We start from the raw sequence: 13,572 nt of genomic DNA on the forward strand, positions 1-13,572 counted from the left end.
TAAATTTAATTAGATTATTTAAATTAATTCAATCTAGGACAAAAAGTGGCTTCATTCAATACCATGCAGTGATCTCCGTATTTACAACAGTACAATTATAAATGTTTCTGAGCTGTTTTAACTGAGACATACCTGTAGAAGCTCATTCAGTGGCTGAGATGCTTCAACATGATGAAAACTGTATGTCAGCTTAAAATCACCACCACACATGGCAGGTTTACCTATCTTGTATTTTCCTCTGATAAAAGAGCATAGGAGTGAATTGTGTACATTTCTACATAGGTTGATGTCCACAGTCATGAGCACGATGTGAATTTCCTTTGGCGCAAAATTTTGCTTTCAAAAGATTTTATTATTTCTTCTCCACTATGATACACATAACAAACTATTACTTTTCCAGACTTATCCAACAGACTTGTACTCTCCATACAAGTCCTTGTTCTCTTCACTGTCCAAGGTAGGATGCTGTGATATGAAGAGCTTACGTAATGCTGCCCAATGCTGGATCAAGGATTGAACTCAAACAATTATTGAAGTCCATTTCAAATGTGTATCAAAGAAGTTATGACTTTTTTTTTTAATCTGTAAAATGCCTGCTGCTTGCTCAAAACAAGTGCTGTCCATCTATTAATCGCCATTATAGCAATCTAAATATTAAACTATTATAATCTCAGGAGATATATTTGTGCAGTTAACGAGGTATTTAAAATTATTTATCATAAATGCTGACAACAGATGTAGAACAGCAACATTATTTTGTGTGAAGTAGGTTTACATTACACCATCTGACGATTTGGCTATTATGTCCCCCAGCACTGTTGGGTTCCAGCAGCTGTTGGATTTATGCTCCGAGTATGGGGTTGAGTTTGATGTACAGTACAATGCAAAAAAGAGTGTTGTATTGATATGTAGGACCAAGGAAGATCAGATGCTGCACTTTCCAATGTTTTACCTGTCAGGGCAATCCCTCTGTGTATCTAACTGTACAAAATATCTTGGGCACATATGATGATGCTGACATGTACAGGCAGAGATGAATGTTGTATGTCCAAGCAAACATGTTAGTCAGGAAATTCCATAACTCTTCTGATGATGTTAAAGTGAGCTTGTTTCGTGCTTAGTGCACCCCTATGTATGCAGCCCCATTATGGGTCAGCTACAAAAAGGAGACCCTGCGCAAACTTCAGGTAGCATACTGTATAATGACTGTCTGAGGATACTGCTGAAAAAGCCCAGGAGTAGCAGTGCTAGTAAACTCTTTTGTGACTCAGGGCTAAGCACTTCACAGGCTCTCTTGAGGAACCTTATGTTTAAGTTTATGTCTAGACTTGATGAGTCACAAAACTGTATTATAATTAAGATCACAAGCCCCAGGTGCAGTTGGGTCAGATATTAATCGTATCCAGAGGTGTCAAGTAACGAAGCTATCTATCTATCTATCTATCTATCTATCTATCTATCTATCTATCTATCTATCTATCTATCTATCTATCTATCTATCTATCTATCTATCTATCTATCTATCTATCTATCTATCTATCTATCTATCTATCTATCTATCTATCTATCTATCTATCTATCTATCTATCTATCTATCTATCTATCTATCTATCTATCTATCTATCTATCTATCTATCTATCTATCTATCTATCTATCTATCTATCTATCTATCTATCTATCTAATCTATCTATCTATCTATCTATCTATCTATCTATCTATCTATCTATCTATCTATCTATCTATCTATCTATCTATCTATCTATCTATCTATCTATCTATCTATCTATCTATCTATCTATCTATCTATCTATCTATCTATCAGAGGTGTCAAGTACTTAAGTAGAAATTTTGGTTATCTATACTTCACTGGAGTAATTATTTTTCAGACGACTTTTTACTTTTACTCCTTACATTTTCACACAATTATCTGTACTTTTTACTTCTTACATTTTACAGTTTTTCTCAGTCGCTTTGGTACATTTCTCAGATCAGAATTGAAATTCTCAAAACTACTTGTTTAATCTTTACATCATTGTGTCACTTGTGCACATCAAAAAAGCAGTTTCTCATTTCTTTGAACAAGTTGCAAATGCATTTGTCATCCATGCAAATGATAATGTACAATTTTCTGCTGTTTCCTGCATTATCAGTTGTTTATGTCATGTTGATCGAAATGTATTATAATGGGCCTCTGTTGAATAGTCTCACCCCCCACAACATTTAGGCATTAGTTCATCGCATAAGTCTTTACATGCAAAATGGTTGAACAAGTTGTCATAATATGTCAGCATATTTCTATACATTTCCATTAGACTTTGTTTCTAAATCTGTTTCGTGCCAGCAGGGGCCGCTAGAACCCGGTGTCTCCGCTGATCCATAGAAGTGATTGATTGATCATCCAGAGGAGGAGGCTGCTGCTGCATCCCTGACCACTTCTCCTCCTCGTCAGTAGCGGCGGGTTCATGTGGAGGAAGCAAGCATGAGAGAGTAGCGAAGCATGCAGGGACAATTAAAGTAAATGGCGCCCGCTAAAAGGAAATTACCACAGCGTTTGCTGTTCTTTTTCATTTTTCTTCCAGTCTCAGGTAAGAAACATTTCTGCTTTCACTTTGTTTAAAAATTGTTAAGACGGTGACTGTGTCTAAACCCACATGTGTGTGTGTCTGTGGAGCCAGAGAGCAGATATTTAAATTGAAGTTTTGGCTCCTGTGTGGTCCGACCATTAATTAACTAGTTAAGTCACTTATCTCAAATCTGGTGGCAAAATAGTCTGTTACGGATGTCCTCGCGTTTTCCATGAAATTAAATATTTTCAACGAGAAACAAAATGATGAGTTTCATATAACAAAACTACAACTTTTTTTTTTAAAGGAGCAAATAAGTCTGTCAGTCAACTTTGAAACCGACGTAGTGGCCTAAAAATAGGGTTGCCACCTTTCAGAAATAGAAATAAGGGACGCCCTGATTTAAAAAAAAAAAAAGCCCCAAAACTTCTAAACTGAATAAAAATGTGTTTATTTTATATGAAAAAACTAAATGCTTTGATTTAAAGTTTAAAGTGCTTTAATAGCATTGAACTTGCATGACTGTACAGACAGACAACCATACTAGCAACTGAAATATCCTCCTCTGTATGTCCACATCAGCCCAGATGTATAATATAGCCTACAGGTGAAGAATATGGTGTAAAAGTTAATTTATTTCAATAATTCAACTAGAATATGGTGTAAAAGTTAATTTATTTCAATAATTCAACTAGAATATGGTGTAAAAGTTAATTTATTTCAATAATTCAACTAGAATATGGTGTAAAAGTTAACTTATTTCAATAATTCAACTAGAATATGGTGTAAAAGTTAATTTATTTCAATAATTCAACTAGAATATGGTGTAAAAGTTAATTTATTTCAATAATTCAACTAGAATATGGTGTAAAAGTTAATTTATTTCAATAATTCAACTAGAATATGGTGTAAAGGTTCATTTATTTCAATAATTCAACTAGAATATGGTGTAAAGGTTCATTTATTTCAATAATTCAACTAGAATATGGTGTAAAAGTTCATTTATTTCAATAATTCAACTAGAATATGGTGTAAAAGTTCATTTATTTCAATAATTCAACTAGAATATGGTGTAAAGGTTCATTTATTTCAATAATTCAACTAGAATATGGTGTAAAAGTTAATGAAAATACGGTACAAATCGTGTCCCGTATTAGTTCAATACGGGACGCAAATTTTTTTCTCAAATAAAGGACAATTCCGTATTTTACGGGACGGGTGGCAACCCTACCTAAAAATGGCCCATTTTCACCTACTTTAATGAGTTATATTTTACTTTTTTTTAACCTTTTACTATTTACTAGATAGTTGTAATGACGTTGTTCAAAGCCTCAGCTGTGTAACTAGGAAATAATCCTTTAAGTGCTGGGGATATCCACAAATAATGAGGCTTTATTTATTAATGGCCTTATTTATTTATGCATGAATTCATTAAGTTCATGCTGGGTGTTGAGCAACAGGGTTTCCTTGTAAAGTGAAGGGACTACCAGGATAGTCTGTTTCCCCTTAAGCTGATGACTTTATAGCTTTATGTAAGTGCAGCAGAGGTTCTTTATAGAGCTAGTGTGACTACTGTACTGGACAGTAGGCTTAACACTGGCAGCTTTCCAGGCTTCTTAAACTGGTACCTCACCTTAGTTGGTGCCTCTTGTAATGCCCTCGTAAAAATATACTGTCACGCCACAGTCATTAATAAATGTAATTAGTTGAGTCCAGAAAAGAGAATGGAGGTCAGTGTTTAAGTGCTTTAAATACTTTGTTGGACTCCTGGCAGTGTGCCTTGCTCCTGAGCTCTGACAGAAGGCCCCATGCTGATGAGTGTATTCACTTCTTTTATGTTGTTTTCTGACTAATCTCCTTGTCTCTCTTTTCACAGGTGTCTTTTGCTTTAGTGAATTATTTTTCATCAAGGAACCCCGTGATGTCACTGTCATGCGTAAAGAGGCGGTTATTTTGGACTGTCAGGCACACGGAGAGGCATCCGTTGACATCAGATGGCTCAAGAATGGATTGAAATTAGTGAATAGTGAACGGGTGTACCTGCTATCCAATGGCTCCCTTTTTATTTCAGAGGTGGAGAGCAGAAGAGGAGACAAATCAGATGAAGGGTGCTATCAGTGCCTTGCTCAGAACAAGTTTGGAACAATCCTTAGCCAGAAAGCCCATCTTACAATCGCAAGTGAGTATCATGCTGGAATTGCACAGAGGATATATTATAGATTACTGTACTTGAGTGCTGGTGTTGGGTATGTGTATTTGTTTTATTTTTATTTTTTGCTGATCAGTCTTGCAGTTAGAGTAGCTTTTGTGCCAGGGGGAAGAGGAATAAAGTCTTCAAAGTTAGAGCTTAAAAAGATGTTGCTTGGATAGGGAAAATGTCTATTGGTGTGTTAATGAAGGAGCAGGATATTTGAATGGTCAGTCGCTGTCCAGGATACCAGCCCTCCAATGCTAAAGAGCAGATAACCTCTATTCACTGGCCTGGGCTTTCATGTTATTGCACCCTGATCGCTTGAGGAATTGTTCTTTTTGAATTCTTTCTCCTGCAGTCCTGGGTGAGTTGGCCTCGTATTTTAAGGGGGGGTAATGATGCTTTAGACTGAGTTTGTCTTGTGGGACCTTACATGTATATCATCTGCTGTACATCTTGAAGTGGCACTTTTATAGAATGTGTGTTAATCATCCTACCCTACATGCAATGGATTTCCCGCTTCACAAAATCTCCTATCCCAGATGTCTTGATTTACATTGATTTTGATTTTTAAAGGAGGACAGGAGCTGTTGGTTGTCACTGGTATTGTTGATATCATGTACTTACTTGGTGTTAATTATTGAAGTCCTATGCTGAGAGGATGAACAGAAGTTGAGTAGAAACCTTAATTATTCAAATTATTTCCTCATATTTAAAAGGATCCAGAAAGTCAAAAGAATACCAAATAGTTTACTATGAAAAGATGGATGTATTTACAGTCACTACTATTAATGTATACCGTTGGAACTACAGCTTAAGTAGTCCCTGTAGTTTTATTAATTGATCGAGTAGTTTACCAGCTTAATAGCTTGGGGTAAAGAGGTGATAAAGGCTGACAGTAAGCTTTACTAGTTTGTTTTAAAATGGCACTTAGACCTGCTAGCAGGTCTATCTGGAAGCTCATAAAATTTTCACATACCTGGGAAATGCTCAGTTGAAGGACACAGAGGTAGCAGTGGGGGTTGTCACAAGTGGGGAACACACACACACACACACACACACACACACACACACACACACACACACACACACACACACACACACACACACACACACACACACACACACACACACACAAACAAACAAATGTGAATTGCTGTTTCCCAGTACTGTGGCTTTACCCTGAGTGTTTAAATGACCAAGCTTTATTGCAGGCCTTCCCAGGTCAGGAGAGATTGGAGGCTTTGCACACAATTGTTTTCTGCCTCACTACTCTGGGGAAAGAGTGAAAAGCTTTTCACTTTGACTGGTTTTGTCCCTATTGCCTCTCGTGCTCACAAAGACAAGGGATTCTTTGGGGCAGTTGTTTGTCCAGAAATCGGTAGACCGAACAGCTGGACTTGGTCGCCACAGTGAGGCTATTCACTCTAAAAATGAAATATAAGAACGTTTTTATTTTGATAGAAAATTTAGCTTGGCGTGTTGTATGTGTGACTGTCATTCAGCCTACTCAGAAAACATGTGGTCATTTGTTTTTGTGTATGTCAACTGGAGAAATTTGGTTTATTATGAATGTTTTGATCCACATGCTCTTGTGACCTGAGGTCTTTTCATATGTTCGCACCTCAGCTGGAAGATGAATGGTACAGCATGTGGGGAGCCTCCGTGCTTGCTTTCATGACATGGTTTATGTCATGGGTGCGTGAGTTACTCTCTGTGGGAGCCTTTTAAACACATATGCTGAAACTGCCGGCTGTCATTTGATGAACATGTTGTTGATGGAGGGTAACCTGAAACATTGGGTGGCAAAACACTAAGTTGAGATGGGATTTGGCCTTGATTTGGAATGTGACACTTGAGCTTCATCGCATGACTTTTGTCAACAGACTCCAGATTGATGAGGATTTTTGTTGGAGAGATTGTGTCCTGAGTTGACTCACATTTTCTTGGATAATGTGACCACCAGTACATAAGGCAAGAAAACAGAGAACAATGTGTGGTTTCTGTCAACGAGCTACTATTTTGAAATATTTCAGCGTGTCAAGTTTTATAGATTTCATTGCAGCCTAAATAGTTTCACCTACAGTATATTGATTGACAAAGCCTCAGACCATTCAGTCTTGTTCTTCACTGGTGTTATTGATGTGGTAAAAAGTGAAATCTGGGGTCATGTCTGTAGACAAAACACCAAAATTCTACCAACGGTTGAAACTGACAGAGGATAGATATTCTGACCTCAGCCCACCACTGCCATCATAAACAACATAAATGCATTACGTGATACAACTAAGCCTTGGGATGTATTAGGATCATCCCTAGATTTAAATCATTTCTATACACATTACATTGCATTTACAGTAGCAGACACGGTAATGCACAGGCAGAACATACACATTTGATAAAGAAAAAGTTCTGCTGGGAATCGAACCAGGAATCTTCCTGCTGTACAGTATGCATGCTACCCATCATGCTGACTGACAAAGGAACTGAACATTTTTCTGAATGTGATATTAGTATTATATTTCAATGTATCTTTAGTGTGTAATTAACAGAAGTGAGAAATAATTAACAGGAACCAATTGATCATGCTTTAGGGAATGTCATAAGTACTACTTTGCCAAGATGTTTATTGTAAAAGTGCGTCTTGCATTTTAGAAAAATTAGTTCAGCTATCTAAGGATAATGGTATTAATATACAGCTTCCTACAACTTCCTGCAAAAATAATAATACTGCATCATGATGATCCTTGAGTTGAATTTTGTAGGGCTTTTTATTTCCTCTTGAAAGGTTTTTTGTCACAAATCAAGGTCCTAGTGTTCAAGGCCTACGTTCATGAATTCCTGTTTTATTAGGGCCCGAGCACTTACAGTGCGAAGGCCCTATTGTATCTGTAGGATTTTTTTTGTCTTTCTTTCTTTTTTTTTTTTTCCGACGAAAGGAGGGCCTTTTTTTCCCCCCTAAACGTGCCCCAAAAGTCACCAAATTTTGCACGCAAGCCAGGCCTGGTTAAAGTGTTATATTTAATGGTTTGCATTTATGGGCGGGGCCTAATGGCTCAACAGCGCCCCCCTAGAAAATTTTGTGCCTCAAGCCCCACAAAACGGTTTGACGTACATGCACGAAAATCGGTACACACCTGTATCATGTCGCAACTTAAAGAAAAGTCTCTTGGCGCCATGGCCGAAACCGAACAGGAAGTCGGCCATTTTGAATTAATCGTGTAATTTTGGCAAAATTTATGCCATTCCTTCGGCAGTTAATACGGCCCGAACCGTAACGTGCACCCAGGTGTGTTATACATCAAAATGTGCGTCTCCATCCTGCAACGACGCGCATTACTTTTCTCAGTCAAAAGCGTTACCGTGGCGACGATAGAAGCCAAAAAGCGCGCCCCCCCTGTCATCTGATTGGTCCATATTTGATAGTTCCTACTTTCTGCCATAACCTTTGAATGGTTTGACATAAAGACTCATGGGTGGTGTCATCGGACTCGGTTTTGAGTACTTGACCTTCATTGGCATGAATTAGCCCCATCCCTTCTTCTGATGGATCGATATCTGATAGTTCCTATGTTCTGTCATAACTTTTGAATGGTTTGATATAGAAAGTCGTGGCTGGTGTCATCCGCTAAATGTCCAGGCCTGAAGAATCTACATGCAAGTCATACAAGCGCTTCCACTGCAGCACGCCTGAACGTGCACAAGGGTGCGAGGGCCCGTTCATCGCTGCTTGCTGCTTTAATTGTATTTAAGCTCATGCAAGAATAAGTTTTAACTGGCTGTGACTTAAGCCCTTATTTAAAATAGCCTTCTAGAAACTTTTCTGAAACATTTAAAACTGCTGACTAAATATTTCCTGTTGCTCATCTTATGAAGAAAACTAGAATCATTAAATAAAAAAGCATTTGAGAGATCAAACTTTCTTCCTGAATTGTAAAGTGAAGTTTCTTCAAAACGCTGATGAAATGTATCTGTTGCTCCTGGCTTAAGAGGTAAAAGCACTCATGTCATGATGGCTAAAAGAAGATATAACAAGGGGCTGATGCAGTGGATGTATAAAGTTTCTTATCTGCCTTGGATGCTCACAGGAGACCAGATCACGACCATTACTGAAAGTTGCTAAGCAGTGCACCTGACTTGCTCTGGCTTGGCACAATTAGAAGGTGCAATAAGTTGAAAGCAAACCTTACACATTGTGGACTCTGGTGGGAATGAATGAAATGCCCTTAAGTCAGGCAACTCAAAGCCTGGAATCTTGTTTTTTCTCCTCTGCTGGATAAGAAAGGTTACTATGGTTCCCCTGAACAGCAGGCCTAAAGGTCAAAGGTTTTTTTTTTTTTAACTGTTCAGTACATGGGGGGTAGTAAGACAGAGAACAGGACTTAAATCTTCCAGACAATAATGCAAGTTTCTCAAATAACTTTATCTTTGCCTTATTCGTCAGAGAAACAGTGAAAACATTTTCAAGCTAATTTGTTCTCATTTGTTTTATAATTACGCAACTTTTATTTATTTATTTATTTGTTTTTTATTAATATGAACTAAAAAAAATCCTGTTTAAATAACAATGATAAATATAGACTTATTACTATTTTTAACAATACAGATTTACTTTTGAACTCTGCTCTTATATGGAGTTTAAAGACAATGAAGCCAGTGTGTGCAAGTGGAGAGTTGCTGTTGAGTGATTGGAAAACTTTGTGGCAGAGATAAGAACCTGGCGGAGGGGGATGAATGCTCTTTTTAAACACTGCTCCCCCATCATTTGCCTCGGGGTTTGAGAGGTCACGCTGCTCATGGGAATGGTTCTTTGTTTAGCCAGGCCAGTGGTCACTTGACTGTCCTGCAGCCTGCGTGAAGCAGGAGCACATCTGCCAACCACCTAGTGATTGATTTGTGGGCTTTTTCATCCTTTGCATTCTTCTTGCCTATCATCCCTACTTTTTTTTCTTTCCTGAACTTTATTATTCATTTTCAATGGGGTCACTGGGTATTGAGAAGGACTCATCACTCAGTTTAATAGTGGTGTTAATTAAAACCACTGCAATGAGTATAAAAAAGAATACACAAGTTATTTTTGGTAAGGCAATTAATGGTAAAGTTTTGATGACACATTTCAGTGAACTGATGGCCATCAATTCAGCATACAGCCTGCAGGATCAGGAAAAGCAATCAATTTTAATGTCTCCTAGCAAAGATGGGACTCTTGGGGGAAGACTGGATGAGGAATGGTAGGAGGGGACATCATAGCTATTCACTTAACTGTTTACATATGTTGCTTTTGTCATCAGCCCTTGGGTTAAGTTACTGATACCATCTTTGACTGTTAAGGTCATAATGTTTGGTTGTTAGAAATGTTGTAAAAACTTTTAATTTGTCTGTGTCTATAAGACATTTGACAGAGAAGCAAGTCATAAAGAAAGGCTACATTATTCTAAGGTGTCTAGGTAATAGCAATGTAAATGACCTAACCAGTGAAAGCAGATTGCCAAACATGTTTTTGATGTTCTATTAAAAAATTGTGAAGTCTCGAAATAAACAGGCATTGTGCTAAAGGCCAACAGTAAAGCATAAATAAAAGGAAAATCTCTTGTACAAACAATTTCTTATCTATAGGTAAAGCATGTGTTATGCTGTGTAGTGATCTAACTAAGAAATTGACCGCAAAGAGGGCTGAACTAATTCCTGGCATTTGTAGAGGAATCTTTGTTTGGGCTTGACCTGTCCACTGACCTTTAGTGTGTTGAGTCAGAAGGTCCATCTGCTCTAAGATAAAGTGTGTTAAATATAGCTTTACTTCAATTGTTTACTTTGGACCGTAGGGTGAACATGCTACAATAAATCAGGATTGTTTATTAACTGACTTATTTCTGTTTTAAGCTTTAAATTTGTAAGTTTGGACATTTTTGGTGCATCAAATTTAAGGTGCCATTGTATATGTAAAATGTGTGCTATTAGGATGGAGAGGAAGACAAGTTTTAAATTCATCATAATACAGTCAAGCCCCGGTGTGATATCATGTTTTGTGTTTTTCTGTTTGGGAGATGTCAGATACTAGAGAAAGGGATGTTATGGCAAAACTTTAACTTACCTTAAATCCTCACGGCTGGAGGACAATATAAGTGATTTCTAGGTAGTTTGCTTGGCAGCAGCACTGGGTTTGGACGGTCAAACAGCTTTTTGCCCGAGTTGAGTGCTAGTCAGGATTTGTGGAGGTCAGAGGTGAGAGGTGAGATTGCTGAGAAGGGCAGATGGTCGGAGCTGTTTCTTGAAGCTTTTGGGGAAAAGGCTGAGGTATTTATTCTGTGTTTGAGAAAGGATTGGGAGCAAGATGTTCAGCTAAATGTTTCAAAGCTATATATTTTGGTGTAGTTAAGAAAATGAAAAGCATATAATATAATTATATATAATTATAATTAAAGTAAAAAACAATGATAATACTTTTACTACTTTATTTAGGTAAAACACAATGAAAATAGTAAAAAATTGAGTAAATGCACATGACTAAATAAATCACAGAGTTCGATTTATTTGCCATGATAATTTAATCCACACATCAGATGCCTCCCTCAGCAAACATCATCCCTCAAAGCAGCAGGACTGCTCTTGCCAGTATGTGGCAACCCTGAGCATTTATAGATTTTCCACCTTGTCTTAGTAGTTTATCAATAATCAATGGTTGTTCTGCTGTTTGTCAATCCAGAATCACTTGCATAAATGGGAAGGCAAAGTAGTGAGGCATAGGATAAGTGCAGCTCATCTCTCGTGCCCTCCGGTCATGTCACTTCAACACATGGTGGGTGTGTGGAAGCGGGGGTTTGAATTCCTCTCCCTTCCTCTATGTTCACATCAAACAGCCATAGTGGAGCTAAAGGGGTGACAGCTCAAGACTAATTTGATTAAATGGGACCATGGTGGAGACATCTGATCCAGACTTTAGTTTGCCACTTGTGCAGCAAGAATGAGATCATACAGAGAGCCTTGAAAACATCAGTATTGTGAACAGCAATCATGAATTTCCCAATAGTTTGATGCATAACGTGGTCAAGTTTGTCATATCCAGTCCTAAACCACAAGCATCAACAAACATCATAAGGATGTTTCCATGGTGGTTATGTGAAATTAACTGATTTACTTTATGTTGTGTAACAGCTGCTGATAACATCTGCAGTCTGTCTCGGCCAGGACACCTTTAGAAAAAGATTTTAAGTTCTGAAATCCTATCATTCTTGTTAAATTTACTGTTTTTTATTTTTATTTTTTTAAATGTAGCTGTCAGAAATCTATAATGATTTTTAAAACATTTAACTCAGGAACTCATTTGTCACTGTTTTCTTGGACAAATTTAGTTTCTATTGCCACCACAAGTTCCAGCATGATTTTGTTGCTGCTAGATTTGTAAAGGTCATAATTCATTGAATGTTGTTTTTTTTTTCGTTTAGAGTTCTCCTGCTCTTTAACACCCCAACACCTGGCAATACTGCCTGCACACATGCATTCATCATTCCCTTCATACACACTGCTGTGTGTTTACAGCAGTGTAGTGGATTCCTGCTGGCTTTTCTCGAAAGCAGAAGCTACCACAGCATGGTACTTTATGTTGTGGAATAAAAGAAAATTATATGGATGACAAGTGTCAAAATCAGAACAAAGTTGGCAGTTCTTGTTTTCACTTTTATGATGGTTGTTTCACCTTTCATGAGGTTCTCATTCCCCCGCCCCACACCCCCCTTACATGTAAAGTAAATACTGCACACTTACATAGCACCTTTTAACTGTGTTTAGGTTTTACGAAGCACTAGGGCTGGGCGATTTTGGACAAAAATAAAAACCTGATTTTTTTCTCTGAAAACCCGATTTTCGATTTCAATTTCAATTTTTTTGGTAAAACTACAAAAGACAATGGAATAAATTGTTTCAAATATTTTATCTTTATTTTTAAAGAAAAATAGCAAACAAATTTCCCTATTGGGAATGAAGTGCAATTGAAAGATATTGTAAATCCTCCTTGAGTTTAGTAAACTGACAACATTTATAATTTTCTTGACCAAACAAAGATGACTAGACGAGCTCTGTCTGTAATGCAGCCAGCGGCAAAAAAGGAAAATCGATTTTCCGATTTTCCTTTTTTTAACATCGTCTTGAATAATAAATCCGATTTAGATTTAAAATCGATTAATCGCACAGCCCTACGAAGCACTATATAGAGTATGCAAAGCTTTGTCTTTACAATTATACACTCATAATCCTATTAAGGGACAATGTCTTGCCAACAGATATTACTCATATTTGGTTTGGAAAACAGTTGCTCCATCAACTGAGGCAACCACCTACACATAATAATCCTGTCTGTGCCTTCCATTTTTTTCAAAGGTTTATAGCAAAATAGGAAGTTATAGGAAGAAGTAAGTGTTGGAGGTTAATACTTATTTCTCTGTTTCATTCTATTTGAGTTGTGACAGCTTACTTTTTCTTTGTTACAATGGCTTTCTGAAGCTCTAATTGTTTGCACAGAAGTTAGAGAGCACAACAGTGTGTTTCTTTATGCATACCAATGCAAGGAAAGTGCCAGATAGCAGTATTGCAATTTGAAAATTAGCTAACGGAATTTTAGAAATGATGCAGTTTTGTACAGTCAGTTGACTGGTTTGTCTCTATGCCTTTGATATTTATGTATATTTATTACAGTTAAGAGTTAAAGTGCTGTGAGTCTGTTTTTCTTAGTCACAAACAGCTGCGCAATTGATTTCTTTTAACAAACGACTGACCACAGGCTTCTGCAGCTTCCTGAGAAGAGGGGGATGGTATAGCTTTG

The 13,572-nt window shown here is 37.3% G+C and overlaps 1 protein-coding gene across 1 annotated transcript in view; it reads left to right on the forward strand.

Moving 5' to 3' along the window:
• Nucleotides 1-2,465: 2,465 nt before the first annotated feature.
• The window catches only part of prtga (protogenin homolog a (Gallus gallus)), a 29,743-nt gene continuing 18,636 nt past the window's right edge, over nt 2,466-13,572 (forward strand). Inside the window, exons 1-2 of the mRNA XM_061734966.1 lie at nt 2,466-2,587; nt 4,443-4,745. Coding sequence (XP_061590950.1) covers nt 2,521-2,587; nt 4,443-4,745 — 370 coding nt within the window. The 5' untranslated portion in view covers nt 2,466-2,520. The remainder of the gene's footprint in view (nt 2,588-4,442; nt 4,746-13,572) is intronic.

Source organism: Cololabis saira, chromosome 2 (assembly GCF_033807715.1).
Source record: "Cololabis saira isolate AMF1-May2022 chromosome 2, fColSai1.1, whole genome shotgun sequence".
NCBI lineage: Eukaryota > Metazoa > Chordata > Actinopteri > Beloniformes > Belonidae > Cololabis > Cololabis saira.